Source organism: Elgaria multicarinata, chromosome 22 (assembly GCF_023053635.1).
Source record: "Elgaria multicarinata webbii isolate HBS135686 ecotype San Diego chromosome 22, rElgMul1.1.pri, whole genome shotgun sequence".
Classification (NCBI taxonomy): Eukaryota; Metazoa; Chordata; class Lepidosauria; order Squamata; family Anguidae; genus Elgaria; species Elgaria multicarinata.
Window position 1 is genome coordinate 15679549 of NC_086192.1, and position 27790 is coordinate 15707338.

The following is a 27790-nucleotide window of genomic DNA, read 5'->3' on the forward strand; positions in this document are numbered from 1 at the left end:
AAGTTACTTCGGAGTCAGCCCCACTGAACACAGTGGGACTTAATTCTGTGGAGACGTGCAAAGGATCGGGCTACATGTCCCATTGAAACAGCTTCAGAAGTCAGTTGTGGCTAAGATGCACTGAAAGCAGTAGGGAGTGGATCACAGCTAATGGGATCCGCTAAGAACCTGTGCAAAGATGGATGTTTATATTCATATTGAGATTTGTAAAGATTTCTGTTGTTATTTCCATGGATGTTGTGTTTTTTAAATAAAAGATCGTAAACGGCTTGGATTAGAGGATAAAACCTAACATGCCCAAACTCACTAGTTACTAAAAGCAGTTCAAATCAAGTCCGCTGTGGACATTCCCAAGCGAACGTTTGGCACGCAGAAATATTTTATCGGCTGCATCGTCTCATGCTTCACTCGGCTTTCTCCCAGGTGAGTGTGTGCGCAAGACCGCGGCCAGTCTCAAACGATTTAGCGGCACTGCCTTCTGAGTAAACGTGCTCAGGATCATGCCGTTCATTAGAATCTGTCTCCCGCCCTGCGGTGGACATTTGGGGTTTGTACCCTCTCGCAAATGAAGAGATCGGAACGAGAGAGGAACAGTTAACAGAAGGCTTATTTTAATGCCAGTAACTAACCACCAAGAACCCCTGTGCTTTACACTTCATAAAACCCCAGAGCGAACACGCTCTCCCGTCGGAAGCCCCGTTCTGTATCTGCGAACAATGAAACGTGGAGCAGCGTCGCCCGCTGATGAGACAAGACGTAGGCCTCTCCCTCGCCTGCAGAAGAGCCAAAGTCCAACAATCTGGGGCCTTCTGCGTCGGTGTTTCTGGCCACCACGGCTTCACTTCCGTGTCTTGTCTCCTTCCTGCCCTCTTTTTCCCTACATCGTTTGCCATGTTTCCTTGCGATATTGTCCACGCACAGCCAGGCCAAGGGGTCGCCGCAAACTTTTTGCTGTTGAACAGAACTAGAGGTGTCCCCAGGCTTGGCCCTTCCGTCGGGCTGGGCCACCTGACCCAGGAAGGACACTGAGGGAGGGATTTGGGCCGCAACGCCCATCATTCCCAGCCAAACATCTGGGGGGCACCAAGGTGGCATCCTTGATGGCATTTTCTGCCCAGGCCCACTGAAGCTATTTCCTGAAAATGCATCCCGTGGTTGGATTCATTTTTCCAGGCCGTCTTAAACCCGCTAATGCGTATTCGTCCAGCTCCAGGGTTAGCAGGGAGCCCGGAGAAAAATGCTGTTCAGAAGTGCTTCCCTCCTTTCTCTGTAGCCCATCGCAGAGTTTCATGGCTCTTTCCGGGCTCTTCCTCATTCCGACCCTCTTTTGCTCCCTCCTCCCTCCGACAGCACAGCGGTGGGCAACTTGTAGCCTGCCAGAGGGTTTGGCCTACAACTCCCATCATCCCTTCCAGCCGGCTTGAGCTGATGGGCATTGTAGGCCAGAACCTCTGGAGGGCCGCAAGTTACCCGTTTCTCCTCTATTCCGAGGGAGCTCACTTTATACTCTAAGAACCCCAGAACAAACTCACGCCTAAGCTTGGATTCATACGACCACCCAAGAGTGGTTTTCCCAACGCCCTAAGAATGCATCCTCTGCCTCTTCCATTCATGGCCTCTAAACAGTACTCTGGGAGAGGGGAGGAAACGACAATTTTTGGCACTCTGAAGTTCTCTTTCTTAGTGAGCCTTACAGCCTTTCCACAAGCAGGCGCCCTCAAGGTGTGCAACTCCTTGCAACTCCCTTCATGCCGGCTGAGAACGATGGGAGTTGCAGTCCACCTGGAGGGCACCGGCTTGGGGACACGCTGTGCTAGCGTACGGGACGGTGAAAACCCTCAGAGGAGGCGTCGCGTAAACAGTTTGCACTTTGTGGTCCAGGCAGCGTGAGAGAAGCAAAAAAACCTCAAAGCAGGAAATTCTTTTCAGCACAAAGCCTCTGTCGGTAGGAGACTTGAAGTCCTTGTGGCACTTTGTGCTCGGCGACCGACTGGTCCTCATGCCTTTGGTTTATTCTCAAACTGCAAATCGCTACAACGAACGAGAATAACCCAAAGCCATCTTAGCATCTCGCTGGAGCCCGGGCTAAAGCAAAAGGCCGTCTCTGGAATAAATACTGATTTCTATATTATTGTAAATATATTCTCCTCCACCTGCAGCCCCCTCCCTCCCTCCCTCCCAAAATAAGTTAGCTGAACAGCTCTTTTTGAGCTCAGTGTTTCTATGTCAGGTCAGTGTTTTTAGTTTGCCTCGAGCCAAAGACGAGACTTCAGGTATCAAAGGCAGGGCCCTGATGCTGAAGGACAGGTTCTGGGGACTGACAGCCGGCTACGGAAAGATGGGGGCGCAGGGCCTGCAAGCCAGAAGCCAGGCCATGCGCAGAGCTGCGCATGCAGAGGCCTTTCCCCATGCCAGTGCGCAATCAGGACCATGCCTGAGTGTAAGCCCAGAGCACTGCCTTTTTCAGCGAACAACCCAAAGGCCTCGGACGGGTGTGCACGGAGGTGCCTGCTAAAGCTAATTTGTAATGACTGCAGCCCAATCCTTCCCACCCCCACAGCCTGCTGCAGCCCGCTGTCTTCAAGGGAAGGCGTTTAGGCATTTTGGCATGCCGCACACCCTCGCGGCCAAGCGCTGGGTCCCCCAGCAGACCCAAAGGCGCGGTGGTGTGCTCTCCGCCTTTAGGGGAGCGCGAGGCGCGTCCCCCAAGGTGCCCTCGAGAGCCGTCGCCTGTCAAAGGTGGGGGCAGGAGGGGAATCACGACACCCAAATAAAACGTCAAACGACATGGGAAAAGAGCAAAGGTCAAAGCCGCAGCGAGGCGACTCGAGGACGCCTTTAATACAGTCCTGGCTGGGGTGATGGCGGCGGGCGGCTATTCCAGGCGCTCGTCCCCCTCTTCCACGTCCTTCAGGCTGAGCACTTCCAGGGTCCCTTTGCCTTTGGTTTCGCACCGGATCAATTCATCAATCTCCCGGAAGCAGCCCGGATCCACTAGGCACACCTGCAACGTCGGCCCAAGCGTCAGGCGGCCTGCTCGGAAGCGCTGTGCCGCCCATCCAACCCACCGGCAGCTGGGTTCCCACGGGGGCAGACCCGGCACCTGGCTCTTTGCACCCGCCCATCCTAGCCCCTGGGATTCTGTGGCAGACTGCCACCGGATAGGGAAGCTCCTTCGAGCCGTCCTGTCCAATAGCCACAGACAGGTCTCTCATCCGTCACAAGCACGCACTGCTTCCCCCCCCCCCCCTCACCTTGCCCTTTTAAAGCCATCTATGGCATCACCACAACTTGGGACAGCAAATCAAACAGCCTGGTCTACGAGGAGCCCCCGAATTCCAGAAAGGCAGGAGAGGAGGAAAATCATCTCCCTCGCCACCTTCTCTATTCCAGCCTTCCCCAACCGCCAACCGCCCCTCCAGATGTATTTGACTGCAGTCCCCATGATCCTCAGCCAAACCTCCAAAAGGCAGCCGGTTGTGGAAAGCCAGGCTGCCGATTCAAACACGTGCGAAGTGTCTGTAAGACGAGAGGGGCGTTTGGAGAGGGAGGGCCGGCGTGTCTTTGTACGCAGGAAGAGCTCTGCTGGACCGGACCAGAGATCCAGCGTCCTGTTTCCAACTGCGGACAGCCGGAAGCCGCACAGGTGTGACGTGAAGGCAAGCCCGCCCCCTCCTCTGCCGTTTACCTCTTTGCTCCCGGATGTTGGAAGCAGAGTTGCCTCTGGGCACAAAGGTTCCCTTGCAGCCGCTGTGGTGGGGACCCCTCGCTCCCCGCGGCCATTTACTTAAAAAGAGACAGCTCAATGGCTGCAATTCATGACGCCTCTAACAACCTCCAGAATCAGTGGCCGTGTGCCTCTGCCTACCCGTCGCTGGGGAACAGGAGAAAGGAAGATGTGTGCGTGCTCGACAAGTTCTCATGGAGACTTCCAACGCACCCCATCTCTTTTTCTCAAATTCTTCTCAACTGCTCCAATTTTGGGATGCCAAGAAGAGAGGAACGAGCCCTCAGGACGCGAAAAGAACTTGCTGTGCAAAAGCCCGACGCGTTTCAGCCTGCGTCCTTTTCAAAGGCCTTTTTCAAGGGGTCGTTAGACGATGTCTGCAGATTTTCTTCTAGCAATAAACTGTCTCATATAGTCACCCCAGTCGCCAGCGGTTACTGTAGGAGACCGTTTATTACTAGAAGAAAATCTGCAGACATCTTGACAATGGCCTTTGAGAAGGACAAAAGCCGAAACGCGTCGGGCTTCGTACAAGAAGATATTTCTGCATCCTGAGGGCTTGTTCCTCTCTTCTTTGGATCTGAACTGGACGCTTTTCCTCCTTTGTTTTTGTTGACCCTATTTTGGGATGGCCTACAGCTGCGACCTTATGTGGATTCACCTGGGAGGAGGGACTGTGGGGCTCACTCGCCAGTAAACATCCAAAGGCCGGCATTACTCCCCATTTCAAGTCTCCAGTTCCGGCCACAAGCTCCCTCCTCTACAACCAGGGATTGTAGAGCAAGCTGTGCACCCCTACAGAAAAAGCTAGGTTTTGGGTGTGTGTGTGTGTGCGCCTGTGTCCACCATTCTGCTTACGATTTCCAGCTGTTCGTCGAAATCCTCGCTCTCAATGGCTTTGATGAGGGGCTTCAGCTTGTCCTTCAGCTTCTTGCCTTCCTTCCGGGGGAGGACGAATCGCAGTCTCATTTGCGCCCGCTCAATCTGCATGGTCTCCTTCAGCTGCTTGATGACCTCCAAGGCCTGCGGAGGGGAAGCAAAGCAGAACCACAGGCTTGCCACGGTCTTTGGAACGACGTTTCCACCTCACCCTTCGCCGAAAGAGCCCGGAGCGGCTTTTTAAAACCCTTACTGCGGTTTTTAACGTTGTCATCCCATGGACGTTTTAGCGTTCAGGGTTTTTTTGTACGCCGCCTTGGTTGGTGGCCGAAAGGTAGTAGATACTTTAAACAAAATAATAATAATTTTATCTTCGCAACACAACTCTTGGTCAGGCTAAGAAAGAGTGACTGGTCCATAGCCGTCCAGCAATCCTCATGGCTTAGCGAGGAATTGTTTTATACTGTTGTTTTTATATATTTTGATGGTTTTAAATTTTGTATACTTTTTTTTTTTTAATGTCCACTATTTTTAACTTTTGTAAACCGCCCAGAGAGCTTCAGCTACGGGGCGCTATATAAATCTAACAAATCAATCAATCCATCCAAGTCTTCCCAGTCAAGACTCTTAGGCCACAATCCTATGCATGTTTAGGTAGAAAAACATCCTACAATCCTATGCACATTTAGACAAGAAAACGTCCTACAATCCTATGCATGTTTAGACAGAAAAGTCCTACAATCCTATGCATGTTTAGACAGAAAAAAGTCCTACAATTCCCAGTAGGAGTTGTAGGACGTTTTCCTGTCTAAACATGCATAGGATTGTAGGACGTTTTCCAGTCTAAACATGCATAGGATTGTAGGACGTTTTCCAGTCTAAACATGCATAGGATTGTAGGATGTTTCCAGTCTAAACATGCATAAGACTGTGCACTTAGCCAAGGTTCCCCAACCTGGTGCCTTCCAGATGTATTGCACTAAAACTTCCATCATCCCTGACAATTGGCCATGCTGGATGGGAATTGTCATTCAACACGTTTGGAGGTTTTTGGGGGTTGGAGAAGGGTGACATATATGTTAGTTTTTTAGGTGTGGCAGGACTCTGTGGTTTTCAATGCACTCCTAGGCCTGCTTGCCTGAAACGAAGCCCCACTTGGTCTATGGCACTTATTCTTAAGTAAACGCATTTAGGAGTTTAGCCTGAAGTGTTGATTAAGAGCACTCTTAATAGTTTATCAATTTCATAACTGTGGATTTAGAATTGAAACACACAGTTTATTTTAAAGGCTTTTGGGACACGACGGACCTGTACTGTATTTTATCGGAGACAAGCTTTGCAAATAATTCTGCCAACTGTACTGGCCCATAATTTCTTTATTAGCCTATCAGCTTAAACACTCCTCAGCTAGACGCTGGTGTCCTAAAAGGAAAGGAAAAAGAAAAATACTGAGAAGCCATTTTTGTCGAAGTGTTCTGGCCTGATCACCTGGAGGCATGTTTTAACTCGCCCCAGGTGAGCAGGCAAATGGTTATGACAAACCCGTTCGAAACCGCTTTGGATAAATGCAAAATAGCAGCAACAATAAAACAGGCACAGGGACTTAAGCATGGCTGTGGCACACCTCTAGGCACAAAGCTGTCTCCTGCGGCGTGTGTTCACCTGCTGCTTGGTACTCTTCCCAGGTTTGACCGAGTAGTGGATGTCCTTCATGGCTCTCTCGATAAGGATGACGGTGTAGGGCCTCTTTGTTTCTGGGTTCACACACTTGTCAGCCACGGTGGTGGCAATGTCGCGAAACATCTGCTCCAGCTGTGTGTGGCGCTCCTTATCAGACACCTGCAGCTCCCCCTTGGCCAGGATCTGAGAGAGAGAGAGAGAGAGAGAAGCGTCAGGGTTAGACTTCGTCGTTTTCAATTTCAGGGGAACTAGAAGTCAGGCATTGTCAGCAGAAATCAGGCCCCCCCTTCGGAAGCGTTCTGGTATACCTGACACTTGGGACTGCGTGTAATGAACTCCAGAAAAATGGCTATCCTCAAACCGCCTTGCAAAAGTATGTTCTAAGGAAAGAGAATCCAGTACCCTTCTGTACAGCGAAAACCATAAATTACCAATCGACGTTACAACATAAGTGCTGGTTCTTAGGCGTCCTATTGAGAAGGCTGTGCTTACTTACAACGGCTGGGTGTGTGTCATCATGGCAATGCATCTTGCTAAGATAACATTCACCCGTTCAGCTAAACCAGACTTCCCCAACCGCGTGCCCTCCAGATGTTTTGCACTTCACCCACCCTTGCCCGCACAGCCAATGGTCCGGCATGCTGGGAGTTGTAGGCTAAAACACCTGGAGGGCCCCAGGATGGGGAAGGATGTGCTAAGCCATTAACTTAACCCTTCCATTCACAGCACAAACTCCATACATTTGTTCCAATAAACCCTTTTGGGGAGAGCCCACCAAAATTCTGTGGGATGAGCTTCAGCTTTTTCTTTTTTGGTAAAATTTTACTAGTTCTCTGAAGGCAAATCAAAAAAGAGAGAGAAATGTCAGTCTTTGAATATGTTAAAAATATGCACATTTTAGAATCATAGAATAGCAGAGTTGGAAGGGGCCTACAAAGCCATCGAGTCCAACCCCCTGCTCAATGCAGGAATCCACCCTAAAGCATCCCTGACAGATGGTTGTCCAGCTGCCTCTTGAATGACTCTAGTGTGGGAGGGCCCACCACCTCCCTAGGTAACTGGTTCCATCGTCATACTGCTCTAACAGTCAGGAAGTTTTTCCTGCTGTTCAGCTGGAAATGTGCTAAACCATCAACTTAAACCTTCCATTCCAAGTGGATCTCTCATCGGTCTCAAGTTGATCCGAAGCCGGCCTAAATAACTAGAGAGCAGTCTCCCTGTGGCCAAGGATGGGAATTGCAGGCCGACATGTTTGGAGGGCGCTTGGTTGGAGGAGGCCGCTACAGAGATTCACTTCCACTATCCCATTGGTGAGGGATGCCTGGCCCTCCAGTTGTTGTTAAGACTGTAATGCCTATCACGCCAGCAGGCGAGGGATGATGTGAGTTGTAGTCTCTAAACTAACCCTAAATGATCCCCTCGTTCCCATGCATGGTTGGCCTGGCATTGAAAGAACAACCTGTGTGGGGTGCGTGTGTGTGTGGGGGGGGGAAGCAGGGGGTTATAATAGCAGCCATAGGGAAAGCCGACCCACTGCCATTTTAGAGCCTACCATCTTGCAGATTTCTGTCTGGTCATCCGTGCCAAAAGCTTTCACGAGGTCTTCCTTCTTTGCCACTTGGCCTTTGGACACATTCACAAAGACGGTGGCTGTCTGCAGAACTTCATCAAGGTCCTTTTCTCTAGGGGAAAGAAAAAACATTTCTTGTTAAAAAAAAATGCATTCTAAAACGAAAACAAAAAATGCTGGAGGGAAATAACCGCCCTTAACCTTTTGGATATTTATTTATATTTATTTATATTTATTTATTACATTTATATACCGCCCCACAGCCAAAGCTCTTTGGGCGGTTCACAGAAGTTAAAATAGTAAACATTAAAAAGTATACAAGATTTAAAAACCATCATCAACGGTATAAAAACAACAGTTCTGGGGTCTATTAAAAACATTTGGAGTTGTGGAAGATTCAAAATACAGCAAACAAGTAAATAATAATGTTAAAAATAGCGTGACTCTATGGAAAAGAGGACAGGGCTCCTGCATCTTTAACAGTTATGTCGAAAAGGGAATTTCAGCAGGTGCCATTTGTATGCATGCAGCACTTGGTGAAATGCCCCCTTCATCACCACAGTTAAAGCTGTGAGAGCCCTGCCCTCTTTTGTATCTGGTCACTCTTGCAGGGCTCCTGCAGCTTTAACTGTGGTGATGAAGAGGGAATTTCACCAGGTGCTGCATGCATACAAATTCCCTTCTCTATGCAATTGTTAAAGCTGCAGGAGCCCTGCCCTCTTTTGTATCTGGTCACTCTGTAAACTGATGGTGCTATATAAATAAATAAATAAACAATGATAATAATACTCTAGCAGGGCTCCTGCAGCTTTAACTGTGGTGATGAAGAGGGCATGCATACAAATCCCCTTCTCTATGCAACTGTTAAAGCTGCAGGAGCCCTGCCCTCCTTTCCACAGGGTCACTCTAGTTAAAAAAACAATCACTCCTGCACTCTGTGTAGGCTCAGGCACGCGTTGGTCTTCGCCCCACCGCCTGATTGGTTGCGGAGCTGCCCGTCTCCCGCCCACTTCCGGCCCAAGCCCCGCCCCCCGCCCCGCCGCGGCCTGCTCCTGACTCACGCGCCGCTCCGCCAGCCCACGACCTTGTTCCGGTAGCAGGCGATCTCGAAGCGCTTCCCGGCCCGCTTGGTCCGCACCACGGCCACGTTCGTGAGGCGAATCTGGTTCGTCGGCGTGAAGATCGACATGATGGCGGCGGCCGAAGCAGCCTCCCCGTCAACAACCCCGTCGTCCCCGCACTGCGCCTGCGCGCCAACGGACTCCTCCCTCCCGCCCGCCCCCGTCCCCGCCCCCTTGCGCCACGTGAACCAATAGGCAGCCGTCTTCCGCCTCGTCCTTGCGACGGAGGCGGTGCTGCCAGAGCGGTCCTTCCCTCAGGCGCGTCCGGGTGGGAACCCGAGCCCGAGCAGTAGTGGTTCCGGGATAAAAAGTGACCCCTCTCCTTGGCCTCACTGAAATCAGTGGGGTTCACTTCGGAATTAACAGGGTTTTTTTTTCTTCCTGCAGAGGCTAAGAAACTCTCTGTATCTCCCGATATAAATACTTATTTTAAATATTTCTGGGCAGAACATTAAATTTCACATAATAAAAATACATTTCTTTTTTATATATATATTAAAGCCCAATGCAATAACAAGGCAGCAAACATTCATGGAACAACACACACCAGCCATAAAAGAGGACTAAATCCCTACAGCATAACTGCAGTGGCAGCCAAGTGCAGTAAAACATAGTCGGGGGGAGACAAATAGAAGCAAGTCAGTCTTCAGGACCTGCCCAAAAGCTTGAACAGTGCAATCCTATGCATGTTCAGATGGGGAAAAAAGTCCCACAACTCTAGCATTTCCCACCAGCTATGCTAGCTGAGGAATGCTGGGACATGTAGGACTCCCCACCCCCTGTCTAAACATGCATACGATTGTAGGACTTTTCCCTGTCTAAACATGCATAGGATTGTAGGACTTTTCCCTGTCTAAATATGCATAGCATTGTAGGACTTTCCCCCTGTCTAAACATGCATACGATTGTAGGATTTTTCCCTGTCTAAACATGCATAGGCTGATAGGACTTTTTCTGTTTAAACATGCATGGGATTCTGCCTCAATGGTCAAAACCAGCACCTTAAAATATGCAGTGTAGTCATACACACACAAATAAATTATGTTGATAGCCAGTGAGCTGTAGTGGTAACCAACCAGTTGCCTTTCAGCTGTGTTGGGCTGCAACACCCATTATCCCCGGCCGGCACAGCATTCTGATTTTGCCACCAACAAGATCATCTCAAGTTTTTGTGGAACGCTGAGAGATTCTGTTATAATCAGTGGTATAGAAATGTTACAAATAAAATAAAGTTTTCCAGTGGTCTCAATTTTGGAATAAAAATGGAAGATATGAGTATTATCTCTTAGTTTCCAGACGGAGGCGAGGAAATCAAAAATCCAAATTAGGCAATACCTTTATTAGGACTATAAACACACGCACTCAAAGACAGACAGACAAAAGCTTCTCTGGAACTCTTTGTCAGGACATGTATAATTACCATTTAGACTGAATCTATTAGTCCCCAAGATCTGGACGATTTTTTTCCCTGTTTCTTTCCCCCACGTCCTGACCCAGCCTGACAAAGCGTTCTGGAGAACTCAAAAGCTTGCACAATCTTTCTGTGGCCTTTCAGAGGGTCCTGATAAAGGCATCACCTAACTGTAGATTTTGGGTCTTGCAACCCCCACATTTTTCTGGATTTATTATTTTTATTCATGGGGACCACGCAATGATCTTCAGGTTTTATTCCAAAATATAGTGCCCAATGCCTTCATGAGCCTGACTCAAAGATCATTAAATGTGCAAGCTTTCCAGATCTCCTAATCTCTTCATCCGGCAAGATGTTGCAAAATGCATATTGACACTGTGTGTGTGCATGTTTTGAAGCTCTAAATTTGTTTATTTTTTTAAGGTTAAAAAATATCTTTTTGGGTGGGGAGGGGAGATACTTTTTCCCCGCTTTGTTGCAATTTCATGGTAAGAAAATAGTAATAAAGTAGCAAGCAATCCACTTGGACAGGAGAGGGAGCACTCTTCTTTTCCTTTTTGCAGGTTATAAGGTGTTAATTCAGCCTTCCCAGCATGCCTGGGGAGTAAGGGGGGGCAAGATGGCTGCCCCCCAGGAGCTCGTGGGGACAGGCTAGGAGGGCTCCTCGGGAGTAAGCTCTTATTCCGGGCACCTGGGAAAGGATCGGAGGCGGCAGCTGCTGCTCGGATGCAAAGACATGGGTAAGAAAGCATGCATGTCTACTCGGAAGTAAGCCATGCCTGGACTCGGGGCGGGGGGGGGAGGTTTACTCACATGTGCAAGGGGTGTGTGTTAGCCAAGGGCCCCGATCCCAGGACTGAGAAGTAAGTAAGCCCCACTCGGTGAAATGGGGGCTCCCTCCCAATCCCTGCCAAGGTACCCAATCCTAGGACTGCAGCCCCATGCTTACTCCCAAGTAAGCCCCACTGGGTTAAATGAGGCTTGCGACCGAGTAAACGGGCAAAGTTTCTGCCAAGCTGCAGATCCTAAGACAGGATGACTTGCGAGAAAAACCCCATGGAGGTGGGCAAGAGAATTCCTGCCAAAGGACCCGATCCTAATAATTTTTGAAATAATCTCCAACTGCTTTGAGTAGGGCTGTGCTGAGTCAGCACTTAGCTTTCCCAACAGCGTGACCAGGCAGTGCTCAGGAAACAGTTAGCGAAATTATTTCACACGTTGATTTGAAGTATTTCTATCTATCTATTTATTTATTTATTTATTGCATTTTTATACCGCCCAATAGCCGAAGCTCTCTGGCCGGTTCACAAAAATTAAAGCCATAAAAAGCATAATAAAACAACCAGCAATCTAAAAACACAAATAGAAAATACAATATAAAAAGCACACCGTTCAATATTTGGCTTTAATATAGTTAAGGTTTTTGTTAGACACATCACCCTTTCGAAAAAAACAATAATGACAAAAATGTAGTTTTTCCCTTTGTGCTTTTATCAACAGCTCAAGAGGCAGATTATATAGCATTCCCCCCCCCCCCCCCCGTGCCCTTCAGCCTCAGAGTCGCCCAGAGCGGCTTACAGATTAAGACAGTCTTTGCTGCAGGTTTACAAGCTGAAAGACACGGCACAAAAGGAAAGTGGATCGGGAGGGAGGAGGAAAACAAATAGGAGGTGAAACTTTGCCACCCTCCGTTTATTTGCTAGGAAAAGCTCTGCCCGGAAGATTTCAGCCCGTTTGGGTCTTGTGAGAACCACAGGAACGAGGCCAGGAAAAAGCTCAGAATCAGGGCCATTAATCAGAAGTGCCACCCTTGGTTGCAATCCTAAGCATGCTTACCAGGGACTGAGGCCCACTGAACTGCAAGATGTCATCTTCCCTAAGTTTGTAAGGGACAGCTGTAATTTTGCTGTGTTTCAGATACGCCTGTGGAGACGTGGGACAGCCTCTGTGCTCACCTGACGTTCCTGTGGCTGAACCGATTTTACCTGTACTCGTGTGCGTTTTTTGGGATCAGCGTCTGGATCTGCACCCAGTTCCTCAGGAAAGCCAAAAAGCAGGTACTTTGGGGCCCTCATCAGCTTGAGTCACACATAAGGCAAAGCCGTGGGTTGGATTGTTCAGTTTTGGTTCTTGTGATGTACGAACCCAGCTGTACTAACAAGCCAGGGTTTGTTAACCATGAGCAACCCAGAAAGAGAATCCTGGTTCCCAACAACCCAGATTATGGGTTGAGTATGGATTGAATCTGGGTTGTTATGTGTGGACCCCGTGCTATGGTTTAACTATGGGTTCTTAAACGCGAATAACCCAGGAAGAGAATTCATGGTTTGTTGTTGGATTGCGAACTCTGGTTGTTCGTGGTTAACAATCCATAGTGTGGGGTTTTCACGTGATGACAACTCATGATTCAAAGACAGCCCAAATCTGCATACAAACCAGGTTTGTTGTTGGGTTATGAACTTTGGGTCGTTTAAACTGTGGGTTGCCGTGACATGCGAACACAGAACCATGGATTATTTCATCGGGCTACAGAGGTGGTGAACGAGAGCAGTAAAACAAAGCCCAGCGGTGCAAAGGCATTTGGGATACAGGAAGTGAGCGGGTGAAGGAGGAGGGAAATAACACAGCCCAGGGATTGAGAAAACAAACTGTGGTTTGTTCAATCGTCTGCCAATCAAACCCTGGGTAAGGCAACAAACCGTGGGTTAAATAAACCATGGGCTAGAGTTATGTGAGCCTATACCTCTTCAGTACAAATTGCCATTTCATTGGCTCCTTCTATTCCAAGGGTTTCCTTGTTATTTTATTCATTTATTTCAAATATTTATATAACTGCTTTTGTCAGCAAATGCCAGGGCTGTCTGCAAAATTTAGTAAGGGGACAGAATTCCAAAGTTGTGGGGGTTTTTTTTGCAAAAACCTGTGCTGCCTCTGTGGCTTGCTCAGACCCTGGCTGCCGCGGCTGCTAAATATCTAAGGGTTTCCAAACATTCGTTCTGCAGAATGGCGGTGCGCTCGAGAAACTTGCCCTTCCGAAAAGCCCCGCTGAAGAGATGGCGCGGGGCGGCCCCCGCGCCGACCGAGTCCACGTAACCGGGGTGAAGGTTTTTTACGGCTCCCAGACTGGAACGGCAAAGGTCAGTTGTGGCAGCCGCACGCCCATCCTCTTCCCTCCGGACGTACGGCGGTGGCTGTCCTTAGTTTGGGGCGGGGGGGAACGGCCCTTTGTTCATGCTCAGAGGCTCTATCCCCCTCTTAATTCATGTCTTCTGATGCCACTAGCCCAGACGTTGGCAGCTTTGATGGGCTCCTTGTATCACATCAGAGCTGAGTAGGAGCTGCAGTGTCATAGAATCACATAATCATAGAATCGCAGAGTTGGAAGGGGCCTACAAGGCCATGGAGTCCAACCCCCTGCTCAATGCAGGAATCCACCCTAAAGCATCCCTGACAGATCGTTGTCCAGCTGTCTCTTGAAGGCCTCTAGTGTGGGAGAGCCCACAACCTGCCTAGGTCACTGATTCCATTGTCGTACTGCTCTAACAGTCAGGAAGCTTTTCCTGATGTCCAGCTGGAATCTGGCTTCCTTTAACTTGAACTCGATGCCTTCTTTGGCGGCGCTGAAGAGCAACTCCGAGTGCTTTTCTCCCTCTCGCATCCAGGGCCGTTAAGACCCCCCTTGCCATAGCCAGCCCCGGTATAGCCACCTTCCCCAGCCTCCAGACATTTTGGACTACAACTCCCATCTTCCATGTTGGGTGGAGCCGACAGGAGTTGTACTCCAAGACCTCTTACAATGACCTGTTTTTTACAAGACTTTCTTGATCCTATTCATTTTGGCCTCCCACAACCCACCCCTGCTGGACTACAGCTCCCATTATCCCCAGCCAGCACGGGGGTGATGGCGGTCTGTGGTCTCGCATGTGCAAGGGGTGCCGAAGGCGGGGAAGGTTCTGTCACAGGGATTTGTGGACTAAAGCCAGATTGTACAGGGGCTGGGTATAATGGGAGTTGTAGTCCAACACATCTGAAGGACGCCAGCTTGCCGGAGGATGTGTTAAACAGCCCTTCGCTCGTTTCTTTCCAGAGGTTTGCGCTGATTCTGACGGAAGCCGTCGCCGGCATGGATTTGCCGACAGAGGTCATCGACATGAAGGACTACGATCCGGAAGACACTTTGGCAGACGAGGTGGGGGGAAGCTTTCCTGCCCCCACCCCAGCCCTGACTTTTCCCAGCTGTAATTCGCTTTTGGGCATCTGGCCTGAAGGTGTGTTGCGGGTTGCCAACTCCCTCTCTGACTGAGGCTCCTATGCTGTTAATAGCTGCAAACCAGGGAAAGTCTTCCTGTGAGGGAGCTGCAATGATCGAGGTGGGGGTGGGTTAAATCGTAGCCCCCTCCATTGAGGGCATCTCGCCCAAGGGCCCTTGGAAAACCCGGCGTTGGCACTGGACAGATTTCTGCCCTGAAAGGCAGCCTAGAAATATTTTTAATAAAATCATCACCAACATCATTGATGTGTCGGACAGAATAACGGTTGTGGTTGTGTGTGTGCGTCTTTTTGGGAATCTCTTCAGACAAACAGCAAGAGCATCTGCGTGTTTTTGGTTGCCACGTACACGGAGGGGAAACCCACGGAGAACGCGGCCTGGTTCTGCAAGTGGCTGGGAGAGGCAGCCAGTGACTTCCGTGTCGGCAAGACGCACCTGAAGGGTTTGAGATACGCCGTCTTCGGGCTGGGGAACTCCTTGTACGCCGAGCACTACAACACTGTGAGTCCCTCTTCTTTCAGCCTTTTTGTCACGGGAGCTGATGCCGTTAGAGGGCTGGAGAGAGGAAGGGTCTGTAAGGGTCATCTATTCGGACCCTTTGCCCTGACGGAGGAAATCTTAACCCGGGAACATCTACACCAGATTCCTCTGCTTTGAAACCTTTGAAACCCAAACAATTTCAAAAAGCATCATCAAAGCCATGCCTCGAACCCCATTTCCTGCCTGCTAGACGTACCGAGTTTGTTCCAATACCTTTTCCAAAAGGGCAGCATCTCCACTCAGGTGTCTTTGTGGGAGCTGCGATTCTATGAGACCGCAGGGAACCCACTGAACGCCATGTCGAGCACAGAGTACTTTCTTTCTACTGTAAGCGTTCCGTCAGCAGAGCATTCCCAGACTGAGATTTCTAATGAGTGAATTCTTTTGTTTCTGTAATGGTTTCGATTTATTATTACCTACGTTTGTTGCTTTTATTTTGTGTAAATTTAAAAAAGGCTAGAAACTGGCGAAGCAGGGCTTCAGAGCGTGTGGGCGGTACGTGCCGGAATTCGAAGGCCAAAAGTTTACTGAATAAGCCTTCAGACCATTTCACACAAAGTAAAGACGTGTTAAAAACAAACATGTGCATCTTAAGACGTTACTTTTAAAAAGTCTAAAACGGAGGTAATAAAATATTTAAAAAGATACAAGTACACATACCTTTTGATAAAATGAGTGTTTACGCTCTCATTGAGGCCCCACAAAATTTAAAAGCTGTTACGTGGCTCATTTGATGCATGAAATTGGAAGTGAGAGACGGGTGGCTGAAAATAGTTTTTTTGGGGGGGGGGTCAGAGGGGCCAGCTGTGGATATCCTATAGCGGAGGGGAGTGCTGCAAATGTGGGATCTTTGTCTACCTTTCAAAGCAGTTTGCACGTGACCCTCCTTTTTGGGGGAAGATTGAGGCATGTCCTCTTTCACTAGAGACTACCGGGATTTGAACCTGGGATGTTCCGCGTGCAAAACGGCACAAATAGGAGGAAAACAAATAGGTGAAACTTTGCCACCACTGTTTATTTACCGAGCGGCAGCTCTTTCCCGTAACCCAGCAGCGCCGTGCGTATCGCTCCAGTGCGTCTTCCTTCACGCCCGCCGCTCTCTCCTTCCTGCAGGTGGGCCGGAACGTCGACAAATGGCTGTGGATGCTGGGGGCCCGGCGGGTGCTGTCCTGCGGCCGGGGGGACGCCAACGTGGCCAAGAGCAAGCACGGCAGCGTGGAGGCCGACTTCGAGGCCTGGAAGGGCGCGTTCCTGGCCAGGCTCCGGGCCCTGTGCAAAGGGGAGAAGGCGGCCTGCAGCGGCAGCTGCAAAAAGGGGGCATGCGCCTCCAAGCGGAAGGCGGCCCGAGGGGCGGCGGAGCGAGAGCCAAAGGCGGCGGAGCGCGAAGAGGAGGAGGAGGAGGAGGAGGAGGTAGGGGCCAGGCAGCTGGAGGGCTACGTCCAAGGGAAGCTGGGGGCTCCCACGTCACTGGGGTGGCGAATCCGCTCCGTGTTTCAATGTTTAAGGCAGGTCCCTAGTCTAGACTGTTACACCCATTTTACAGGTGGGGAAACCGAGGCCGAGCCTTAACTGGCGCCCCCTCGGCCGAGGCAGATCCTGAATCCACCTCTCCCGTAGCTGGCTGTGTCATTCCTGTTCTCTCTCTCCCCATCCTCTTTCGCAGGAGGGGGGGCTGTTTGAAACCACAAGCGAGGAGGAGTCCGGCGACGAGAGTGGAGGCGCGCGTCGGGTCGTCGATGTCGAGGATCTGGGCCAGGTGATGGGGCACGTGAAGAAAGCCCAGGTAACAGCTTCCTGCCACACCTCCAGCAGATCCTAGGTTTTCTTCATGATACTTTCTAACAGGAAGTTATATTTCTTTTGTTGGAGAGGTGCAATCCTATGTGTGTTTAGACCCAAAAAAGTCCTACAATTCCTAGTGTGACAGTCTAGGAAATGCTGGAAATAGCAGAATTTTTTTTTCCAGTCTAAGCATGCATAGGTTGATGGGACTTTTTTTTGGTCTAAACACGCATAAGATTGGAGGATTTGTTTTGCCTAAACATGCATAGGAAGCTAGGACTTTTTCTGTATAAACTTGCATAGGATTGTGCCCTGAGTAACTTTCCCATAATCCCACGAAAGACTTTGAGAGATATTGCTGCCTATGTCCTATGAAATAAAACCATCACTTATTGTTTAAAAGTACTTTCCATTCGTAGGTCAGTTTTTCTCGCCTGGCTCTTTGCCACAGCGCCGTGTGTTAAACGCTCCGCAGTTTGACCAGCTATGACCCTGTGCGCTGCCCTTGGCATCAATGTGCTTAATTCCTTAGAGGACACTTTTGTTCATAAAGCCGATACTGGTGGGATGTAGCTGGGTGTGTGATTGCGGGAAACATCACGCCCCAAACCCGGCTCTTGCTTTGATTTTGGTGGCTGTTCTTTCCATGCAGAGGGAGCTGGACGGAGTGGTGACTGGGACGGCTGGATCCCAGCAGAGCCGAGGGGGGGAAGAGAGGAGAGAGATGATCACGCCGGCACTCCGGAACGCGCTCACAAAACAAGGTGAGGAGCCATGAGGGGTATAGTGGAGCCAGAACTCGGAGGGGCAAAACATTGGGACTTTTTCATTAGCAGGGATGTTGATCTCTTCTGCCACCTCTCTCGGGCTTCTCTGCAATCCTCAATGGAGCCAGTGGGGTCTGGGGAGGGAATGAATTTTCCCAGGATATTGACCCAGTTTGCATAATCACACTGGGGGAAATAAGCCATGGTGGCAGGCGTCCCCCGCCGTACGTGCCAGTGAGGTTTGCACAATCATCCTTGCTGTAGGCTGCCGTGTCGTGTGAACCCAGCACGGGGAGCTTGTGGTTAACGAACCACGCAGAACCCATGGGCTGTTTTAGGGCTTTGGGATCAGATGATCTCACCTCGGGCCCCCGGGGCCTGGCTTAGAGATCCCAGCAGGTTCCTTCCGGCCATGTGTTTCTACTAAATGCGTTCAGACTGAACCACATAGAAAAATCTCTTCCGATCCAGGTTACAGATTGATTGGGAGCCATTCTGGAGTGAAGCTTTGTCGCTGGACAAAGGTATTTCTTTTCTTTTCAAGCCAGTTCTGAAAGGAATGTTGATTTTGACCTGGTTTGTGCATAAAGAGAATTATGCACAAACCTTGGCAACAAGGGAGAGGGCCTTTTCGGTGGTGGCCCCCCGACTGCGGAATGATCTCCCCGATGAGGCTCGCCTGGCACCAACACTGTTATCTTTCAGGCGCCAGGTCAAGACTTTTCTCTTCTCCCAGGCATTTAACACCATTTAACAACGCTAAGTTTGTTTTTTAACAGACCCCAAAACTGTTGTTTTTAAATGTTGTTTTTATGTTTTTAAATTTTGCATACTTTTTAAATGTTAAACAATAAGGAGGGGAAGAGAATGCAAACAGGCACAGGGTAGGGTAAACAGGCACCGGGTAGGGTGAAGCTAACAGTATAGAGTCAGAACAAACTCAATATTTAAAAGCTATAGGGAACAGAAAAGTTTTTAGCTGAGTTTTAAAAGCTGCGATTGAACTTGTAGTTCTCAAATGTTCTGGAAGAGCGTTCCAGGCGTAAGAGGCAGCAGAAGAAAAAGGACGAAGCCGAGTAAGGGAAGTGGAGGTCTTGGGGCAGGCGAGAAGCATGGCATCAGAGGAGCGGAGAGCACGAGCGGTGCAGTAGTGTGAGATGAGAGAGGAGAGATAGGCAGGAGCTAGACTGTGAAAAACTTTGAAGGTCAACAGGAGAAGTTTATATTGGATTCTGGAGTGAATTGGAAGCCAGTGAAGAGATTTCAGAAGTGGAGTGACATGGTCAGAGCGGCGAGCCAAGAAGATGATCTTAGCGGCAGAGTGGTGGACAGAGACCAGCGGACTGATGTGAGAAGAAGGAAGGCCAGAGAGAAGAAGGTTGCAGTAGTCCAACCGAGAGATAACCAGTGCATGAACGAGAGTCTTGGCAGAAGAGACAGACAAAAATGGTCGAATCCTGGCAATATTATACAGGAAGAAACGACAGGATTTAGCTACTGCCTCCCTCCGCCTCTCAGAAAAGCATTTCTAGAGTAGAATGGGAGGAAACGGCAGCTTCCAGCGGTGCAGTTTCGAGATGACTTTTATTTATTTTGTTCCTCTCTCTGTCGCCAGTCGATGCTTCGCGGGAGAGGCGGCTGTTACAAGCACACGTTTTACGGCATCGAAAGCCACCGCTGCCTGGAGACGACGCCCAGCTTGGCCTGTGCCAACAAGTGTGTCTTCTGCTGGAGGTGAAGAGACGCGGCTTCCGTCAGACGTCAAAGGCCGGGGGCGTTATCGGAGGGGCTGGGCATTTTCAGTGTTGGAAATGTAGCTCCCTCCTTCTTTTCCAAGACTTCTCCTGACCCCGGAGGCATTTGGGCTGGGGGAAGAAGAGCCAGCCCGAAATGTGCCTCTGCTGGGCTTCCTCGCTCTCTCTACTGGTTTTATCTTGGCCTTTTCCCCTCTGCTGCTGGTCGCCGTCACTTTTAGGACTTGCATTCATTGCAGGTTTTTAAGGTGCCTTTTAAAATGCGATTCTAGATTCCTACGTATATACAACGCGTACATAATATCCGTATGTGCTGCAGGGCTTGCGGGGAATCAGTAGGTGAAATTGCTCCGTATAGATGCCCACCCCTCACCAGCCTCCTGTTTCCAAAAGTGGCCAGTCAGATGCCCGCCAGAAGCTCATAAGTTTGACATGAAGGCAAGAAGCCCCCTCTCCTGTTCCCCTCAAAGTCCCGGATGCTGGAGAGACATTTGCCTCTACTAATCTAATCTAATCATAGAATCATAGAATAGCAGAGTTGGAAGGGGCCTACAAGGCCATCGAGTCCAACCCCCTGCTCAATGCAGGAATCCACCCTAAAGCATCCCTGACAGAGGGCTGTCCAGCTGCCTCTTGAAGGCCTCTAGTGTGGGAGAGCCTGGAGAAGAGAAGATTGAGGGGAGACATGAGAGCACTCTTCAAATACTTAAAAGGTTGTCACACAGAGGAGGGCCAGGATCTCTTCTCGATCCTCCCAGAGTGCAGGACACGGAATAACGGGCTCAAGTTAAAGGAAGCCAGATTTCAGCTGGACATCAGGAAAAACTTCCTGACTGTTAGAGCAGTACGACAATGGAACCAATGACCTAGGGAGGTTGTGGGCTGTCCCACACTAGAGGCCTTCAAGAGGCAGCTGGACAACCCTCTGTCAGGGATGCTTTAGGGTGGATTCCTGCATTGAGCAGGGGGTTGGACTCGATGGCCGTAGAGGCCCCTTCCAGCTCTTCTCTTCTAGGATTCTATGTTCTTACTGATGTCTTTCCATGCAACATCCCAGGTTGTGGAGTGACTGCCCATCAATTTCATGGGTTCTAGGTTTTTTTTAAAGAAAGCCACCTCTGAGTCGGCATCTAAGCGGGATGATTATTGCACTCCGTGTGGTCTTGTGTTACCCGGTTCATCTTCTAAAGAAGGCGAAAGGGTGCCTTGAATCCTGGGGTACGGCTGGATCAGATGCTTTTGTTACAAATTGCGCAGTGTCAAAAAAAACCCCAAATACGTATCTTTTTCCCCAGGCACCACACAAACCCAGTGGGCACCGAGTGGAGGTGGAAGATGGACCCACCGGAAATGATCTTGCAAGAGGCCATCGAGAACCACCAGAGCTTGATCAAGCAATTTAAAGGTAGTGTGGAGCCACTCCAACTCCCATCAGCCCCAGCTAGCATGGCCAATGGTTAGAGCTGCCCAGCACGGCAAAAGCCCTTCGTACCAAAAGAAAGGGTAAAAACTACTACAGGGAGGGATTTACCTTTATCTGCCTGCACCGCAGAGAGAGGCTGGTAATTGCTCCATTTTCCATAACCCAGTCACAGGCCTTGTGGAACACGATTAGGTTTTTCTAAGTACTTTTTATTAAATAAAAAATAAAACCCACAATTTTCTCATTTTCATACTCCCATCAATTGGTTATCCTGGCCCACCTCTTTCTAGTTCAGCTGAAAAGGTCTTTTAATCACCTTAATCTAACCCCTGGGTCAATCAACCCCTTCCACGTGGAGGTGAGTTGCCAGGAGGTTCAGTGGGGCTGGCTTCCGGGTAAGCGTGCGTAGGATCGCAGCCTAAGCGTCGCCGTCCTCTGGTATTTATTTAAGCCTAGGGTGACCCTGTGAAAAGGAGGACAGGGCTCCTGTATCTTTAACAGTTGTACTGAAAAGGGCATTTCAGCAGGTGTCCTTTGTATATATGGAGAATCTGGTGAAATTCCCTCTTCATCACCACAGTTAAAGCTGCAGGAGCCCTGCCCTCTTTTAAATCTGGTCACTCTAGTATAGCTCCTGCAGCTCTAACTGGTGTGATGAAGAGGGAATTTCACCAGGTTCTCCATATATACAAATGACACCTGTTGAAATTCCCTTTTCTATGCAACTGTTAAAGATGCAGGAGCCTTGTCCTCCTTTTCATAGGGTCACCCTATTTAAGCCTGTATACTGTGGGTGCAGAACGGCAGGCCCAGAGGCTGAAATCATAGAATAGCAGGGAATCATAGAATAGCAGAGTCGGAAGGGGCCTAGAAGGCCATCAAGTCCAACCCACTGCTCAATGCAGGAATCTTCCCAGGGGCCCGATCTGACCTTCTTGGGGTTCCACAGGAGGCCACGCCCTTTCTCTTGACTCCACCCCTTTCCCTGGGATTGCCGATTTGGTTGGAGTTTTCCCGACTTTGGGAGTTCCTCCCCCTTTTTTTTAAAGGCTGAAATGTCTCTCCTGAGGCCAAGTTATCGGCAGTAAGAGCTTTCTGCTACAATATGGCAGGAATTTGGCCCTCGAGAGCTGCTTGGGAAAGGTATCGGGCCCTCGGTCTGCCAGAGGAGCCCCTCCACCCCCGCTGCAAACGGCCCTCTCCATCCGGCTCTTTTGCAGGGGTGCCGGGCGTGAGAGCCGACCGCTTCGAAGAAGGCCTGGAGGCTAGGCACTGCGCCCTCTCCCTGGTGGGGGAGCCCATCATGTACCCCGAGATCAACCAGTTCCTCAAGCTGCTGCACCGTCGAGGCATTTCCAGCTTCCTCGTCACGAACGCACAGTTCCCAGCGGAGATCAGGTGGGAGCGCCAGCCACAGGGCAAAGCGGCTTCTCACGGCCCTGTTTGTTTATTATTATTATTTATTTATTTAGAATATTTATATACCGCTCCCCATTGAAAAATTTCGGAGCGGTGTACAAGGTAAAATGAAAATGAAAACAGAATAAAAAACAGAACAAAATTTAAAAGAAGCAATAACAGTAATCCAAGGCTGCATGTTAAAGAAAGGCTTCTTGGAATAAAGATGTTTTCAGGAGGTGCCGAAAGGAGTACAAGGTTGGTGCTTGCCTGACCTCCAGAGGCAGGGAGTTCCACAGGAGAGGAGCCACCACGCTGAAGGCTCTTCCCCTGGTGGATTCCAATCGGAGGATGGATCTAAGTGGTACCACCAGGAGCAGGCCCTCGGATGACCTCAGTGACCGGGCAGGTTGGTAAGGGAGAAGGCGCTCTCTCAGGTATCCTGTTTAAGGAAGACGGCCTTGTCTGTTTCGTTGGTCGTGACGTTCTAAAAACTCTGTGGCTTTGTTGTCTCTCTTTCTCCCCCCCTCCCCAAAATAAAGGGCCCTGGAGCCGGTGACGCAGTTGTACGTCAGCGTGGACGCCAGTACCCAAGAGAGCCTGAGGAAGATCGACCGGCCCCTCTTCAAAGACTTCTGGGCCAGGTTTCTCGACAGCTTACGAGCCCTGGCGGAGAAGGTACGGCGGGCAAAAGGGCGATTTGTTATCCCCTACCCACACCCTGAGACTGGAAAGGGTGTGAGCAGCGTTGGAGCACGGCTATTCAAATGCGTTTGCCCCAGCAGGAAAAACTTCCTGACTGTTAGAGCAGTATGACGATGGAACCAATTGCCTAGGGAGTTGGTGGGCTCTCCTACACTGGAAGCCTTCAAGAGGCAGCTGAAGGGTATTTTTTTAGAAGAAAGAAAGAAACGTGTTCCCTTAAATACAGTAAATGGTTTGAGTGATGCTAAGTAGGAAGGAAAATGTGGGACACAACATCAACTCGCTTTTCTAAAGAAACAAGCTATGTACATCAAGGAGGAGGTAGTTTTGTTCTCTAGGTTGCTAGTTAAGATCACATCCGGATTTCTGCAGAGCGAATAATCGTCTGGGAAAAGGTGGGACGGAAGGAGAGGAGATAAACCGGGGGCATGAGAAGTTACAGGAAGCCAGATTCCAGCTGGACATCAGGAAAAACTTCCTGACTGTTAGAGCAGTACGACAATGGAATCAGTGACCTAGGGAGGTGGTGGGCTCTCCCACACTAGAGGCTTTCAAGAGGCAGCTGGACAACCCTCTGTCAGGGATGCTTTAGGGTGGATTCCTGCATTGAGTTGGACTTGATGGCCTTAGAGGCCCCTTCCAACTCTACGATTCTATGAGGCCCATGTAAGCTGCCTTGGGCTCTTTGGAAGAAAAAAATGCAGGTAATGAATGTAATAAATTAATAAGTAACCTCATTGCTGGCTGGCAACGTTGGGAGTTTCAGTTTCTGCCAGTTTGGGGAGGCGCATTTAGCGTTGTGTAGTTTTCATTCCGCTGGGTTTCCCCTCCTTGCTTTCAGCGCCAGCGCACCGTCTACAGATTAACCCTGGTGAAAGCCTGGAACGTGGACGAATTGAAGGCTTATTCTGAGCTGGTGTCTCTCGGCAAACCGGATTTCATCGAGGTCAAGGTGAGTTGGTGGCCGTCAGTGTAGGCGACGGAAGCACTTTGCAGGGCATTCCGTTGGCTGCTGGACATCAGGAAAAACTTCCTGACTGTTAGAGCAGTATGAGAATGGAACCAGTGACCTAGGGAGGTTGTGGGCTCTCCCACACAAGAGGCCTCAAGAGGCAGCTGGACAAGCATCTGTCAAGGATGCTTTAGGGTGGATTCCTGCACTGAGCGGGGGGTTGGACTCGATGGCCTTGTAGGCCCCTTCCAACTCTGCTGTTCTATGATTCTATGATTCTGATCTCTGGGTGTTTCGTTACAGCGCAGCTAAAAGTAAAAACAAGTGCCATGGGAGATTTCCAAGGTACCCGGAGAAATGTGCCGTTCTCTCTTCAACAGGGCGTGACGTATTGCGGGGAAAGTTCGGCCAGCAGCCTGACCATGGCCAACGTCCCCTGGCACGAGGAGGTGCGGCGTTTCGTCCAGGAGTTGGCAGACCTTCTCCCGGACTACGAGATCGCCTGTGAACACGAGCACTCCAACTGCCTCCTGGTCGCCCACAAGAAGGTGGGAACCCAGGATCTTTGTGTGTGGCCTGCAAGGACTCTAGCCCAGGAGCCTCGAACCTGAGAGCCAAAATTGCCCCCCTCGGGGTCTGGACTACCAAGAGCTCTGGAAAGAGCTCTCCGCCTCTTTCATTTCAGGAAGGTGGTGATCCCACATCCGGATGGATCGGGATCCTGTCCAGTGTCTCCCCTCATTCCAGAGGCCAGAATCTGGGCTATATAGGCAACAGATCCCAGAAGCCCATGACCCCCCGTGCTCTTCATTGGCCCACACTGGGAGAGCTCAGGTGATCGTATTTCGGCCAAATAAACTGGGATTCGAGCAAAGCTTTTGCCTATGAACGCAGCTCCATCGTGCGATTCAGCAAACAAATCGGGAACCTGTGGCCAGCAGTTTCAGAACAAGCCAGGATAGGAATCCATGTTTTGAACTTGGTTTAACATCCTGGCTTGTTCTGGTGTTTTTAACCAGCTCTTCCTGATTTAGATGAAATGGGAAACTCTGGTTAATTGAAGATTTCCGGGCTAGTTTATTGGCTTGCATAAAAGGGCAGCCTTCATGGGCGAACGGCTCATTCGTATCCTGGTTTATTAAGCTGAAATATGAATATCCAGGCTGGAGCATTTTCACATTCTCTGGGTTGTATCCAGTCTTAATCCTACTTTGAGTAGGCCCATTGAAACGAACAGGACTGAAATCAGGCTAAGATTGTTCCATCGTTTTTGCTTTGTGTTACTCTGTTTGTTTTCTAAATTGATGGTCATGGTTGCATCTGTTTCCGTTTGCAGTTCAAGATGGACGGGGAATGGCACACCTGGATTGACTACGATCGTTTCCAGGATCTGGTCCGCAGATATGAACAGAGCGGGGGAGCCGAGACGTTCACCGCTGCCGATTACGTGGCCCCGACTCCCCCGTGGGCAACCTTTGGGGCTCGCGAGAGGGGCTTCGACCCGGCCGACACGAGATTTCAACGGAAGAACAGAACAAAGGATATCTCCGGGTGCTGATAACCGAAAAAGAAACGGACCCTTCTGAGCCGCAGTTTGAATCAGCTTTTTCCAACCTGGTGCTCTCTAGATGTGATGGACTACAACTCCCATCCTTCCCTGCCAGTTGTAGTCCATCACAGCTAAAAGGACACCAGGTTGCAGAAGGCTAGCCTAGATTGATTCAGGGAGACGTCAGTTTTCACACTTGACTCAGAAATCTTTGTGTAAAATCCTCTTGAGGACTTTTGATAACCACACGACCCTTTGAAGTGGTGTCTCTCTTTTCCTCTCTCATCTTGGACTCTTAATATTTGGGGTGGGGTGGGGACGCAGGCAAGGGTGAACGCTTGTTTTTTAATCCACCCAAAGGAGACTGGTAAGTAATTTGCTTTTCTAAAATAGGTAGAGGCAGGTGCTGCTGTCATCCTTGGTGTGGAGAGACCGCTGAAACCTCCGTGCCTCTCGCCCCCTCCGGGACAAGTGCTGTTGATCACCCCCCCCCCTTTTTTGCAGTGTGTCGTTGCGGCAGGGATGCCGCATTCCCTTTTCACTTTCTGATTCCAGCGTGGGGAACCTGCAGGCCTCCCAGATGCGGCTGGACTTCAAAACGACCACCAGCCCCAGCCGTCTCTAGCGGAATTTGCATTTCAAAGGATCTCAAACGTATCCTTTGAAATGTGGACAGGTTTCTGCCTTGGAGGCAGTGGCCACGTTCTTTGGGTCTACGTGTGTCAAATTCTCTCTCTTACACACTCACTCACACACACACACACCATGTTTCTCCTATCCCTTTAACTTTGCAACTCCTAGGATGGTTTTGCTGCAACGTCCTTCTGGGGGGAAATAGAATAGGATCTTCAGTTGCTTTAGATTAGCCTCCCTCAACCTGAGCTGGGGGATGCTGGGCCTTGTGGTCCAATGCATCTGGAGGGGCCCAGGTTGGGGAAGGCTGCTTAAGATACACCCCCCCCCCCACACACACACACCCCTCCAGCTCGTGAGCTAGCAGAGTTTGTATCGAAAGCAACTTGGATATGACACGATTTGTCGGCCTCACAGAAGCCCCAGGGCCCTCGCATTTCCAGCGTAACGCGCGGCTTGCAGGTTGGGCCTGGAACTGGGCCCGTCTGCTCCGGATCACCTCCGGGGAGCCGATTCTTTCGTGGCCCAGAGTCACCTTTCAGTAGACGGAGATAAGTTGCCTTCGGTTCGTCCCTTGGCAACGTGATGAAAGGAAAGGGCCTCTCGGCTTGAACCTGGTTTCTGTGACGCTCAGTCTGGTTCAACTGCCGTGGCTCGGGGACCGTGGCACTCTCCCTTTGGAACTCGGGGAAGTGGGGTTCCCTGCGCGAGGCGGCAACCCTGACCACTTTGGGTTACGCTTGCATCCCGGAGAAACCCTTTGCAGCCTCGTGGAAGTATCTAAAGTCCCAGCGTGCGCCAGGCCTGAGGTTTCCCCTGGCTTTTCGTTCACGGCACACGGTGCTGTTTTCCGTCGATTTGACAATCTGACCCTTCACCTATGTGAGATGGATTTTGGCTATCCTTTGTGAGCGGAGCTTCTATTTCTGGGTGTGCGCGTGTGTTTTCCTCGAACAGAATCATAGTTCAGCTGCATAGGTTGCCCCGATGGGATATCCTGGTTTTTTTTGACGCCATGCGAAACCAGAATGGAAGGTTACCGGACAACCCTGGTTTCGTAACTCAGCAGCCGCATGCGTGGGAAATACATGAGCCAGCCGGAAGGTTTTTTGCACCGGTAGAAGAAGAAAGCATGCATAAAATAGAAAAGAGGCTTGCCTGTTCTCTCAAATGGTTCTCGGCCTCTTCTCAAGATGTGGGAATTGAAGTCCAACAAAGACTCTGGCTGTATCCTGTTTGTTTTTTTAAGGATTTTTTCCAGAGGAATTTTTCTCGCCTTTCTAGACTGCACAAGGTTTTATTGTATTGCTCTTTGAAAAGATTTTTTTTTTTTAAAAAAATGGCCACTTTGGCATTTTTCAAATGCAGTTTCGCATTCTGACCTTCTCCACATCTCCACCCTGTTAACGCTTGCGGAAATTTGTAAAATACGTTTGAGTGATCTTTCCCTCCCAAAAGCCTTGTTACATTACAGAAAAATAAATAATTAAAATGCTGGATGCAAAATTAAGTAATTCAGTTTCAAACCTGCCTGATTTTTTTTGGGGGGGGGATATTCATCAGTCTTTTATTATTTATTTATTTATTTATTACATTTATATACCGCCCCCCTACCTGGGCTAAACTATC

The 27790-nt window shown here is 49.8% G+C and overlaps 2 protein-coding genes across 2 annotated transcripts; one reads left to right on the plus strand and one right to left on the minus strand.

Annotated features, from left to right (window-relative positions):
• Window positions 1-2793: 2793 nt before the first annotated feature.
• On the minus strand, window positions 2794-9101 carry SBDS (SBDS ribosome maturation factor). The gene is made up of 5 exons (XM_063146678.1): window positions 8918-9101; window positions 7839-7968; window positions 6269-6469; window positions 4586-4750; window positions 2794-3004 (listed from the first exon to the last, which is right to left on the minus strand). Exons 1-5 carry the CDS (start codon window positions 9043-9045, stop codon window positions 2876-2878), a joined length of 753 nt encoding a protein of 250 aa, XP_063002748.1. The 5' UTR covers window positions 9046-9101; the 3' UTR covers window positions 2794-2875.
• A 1874-nt stretch (window positions 9102-10975) lies between these two features.
• LOC134412599 (S-adenosyl-L-methionine-dependent tRNA 4-demethylwyosine synthase TYW1-like) lies at window positions 10976-27671 on the plus strand. Its single transcript, XM_063146529.1, has 16 exons — window positions 10976-11128; window positions 12306-12445; window positions 13391-13525; window positions 14476-14577; window positions 14965-15159; window positions 16312-16608; window positions 16865-16981; window positions 17633-17744; window positions 18219-18271; window positions 19363-19481; window positions 20797-20906; window positions 22145-22322; window positions 22865-23000; window positions 23869-23979; window positions 24360-24527; window positions 25316-27671. The coding sequence occupies exons 1-16, from the start codon at window positions 11125-11127 to the stop codon at window positions 25535-25537; spliced, it is 2199 nt and encodes a 732-aa protein (XP_063002599.1). The 5' UTR covers window positions 10976-11124; the 3' UTR covers window positions 25538-27671.
• The last annotated feature ends 119 nt before the right edge of the window (window positions 27672-27790 follow it).

Coding starts and splice junctions, on each gene's coding strand:
- SBDS (XM_063146678.1), bottom strand. CDS start 9,045: ATGTCGATCTTCACGCCGACGAACCAGATTCGCCTCACGAACGTGGCC. Junction 7,969..8,917: donor GTGGGCTGGCGGAGCGGCGC/GTGAGTCAGGAG, acceptor TCTTTCCCCTAG/AGAAAAGGACCTTGATGAAG. Junction 3,005..4,585: donor TCGACGAACAGCTGGAAATC/GTAAGCAGAATG, acceptor CCGACGTTGCAG/GTGTGCCTAGTGGATCCGGG.
- LOC134412599 (XM_063146529.1), top strand. Junction 18,272..19,362: donor AGCTTTGTCGCTGGACAAAG/GTATTTCTTTTC, acceptor CTCTGTCGCCAG/TCGATGCTTCGCGGGAGAGG. Junction 19,482..20,796: donor AAGTGTGTCTTCTGCTGGAG/GTGAAGAGACGC, acceptor CTTTTTCCCCAG/GCACCACACAAACCCAGTGG.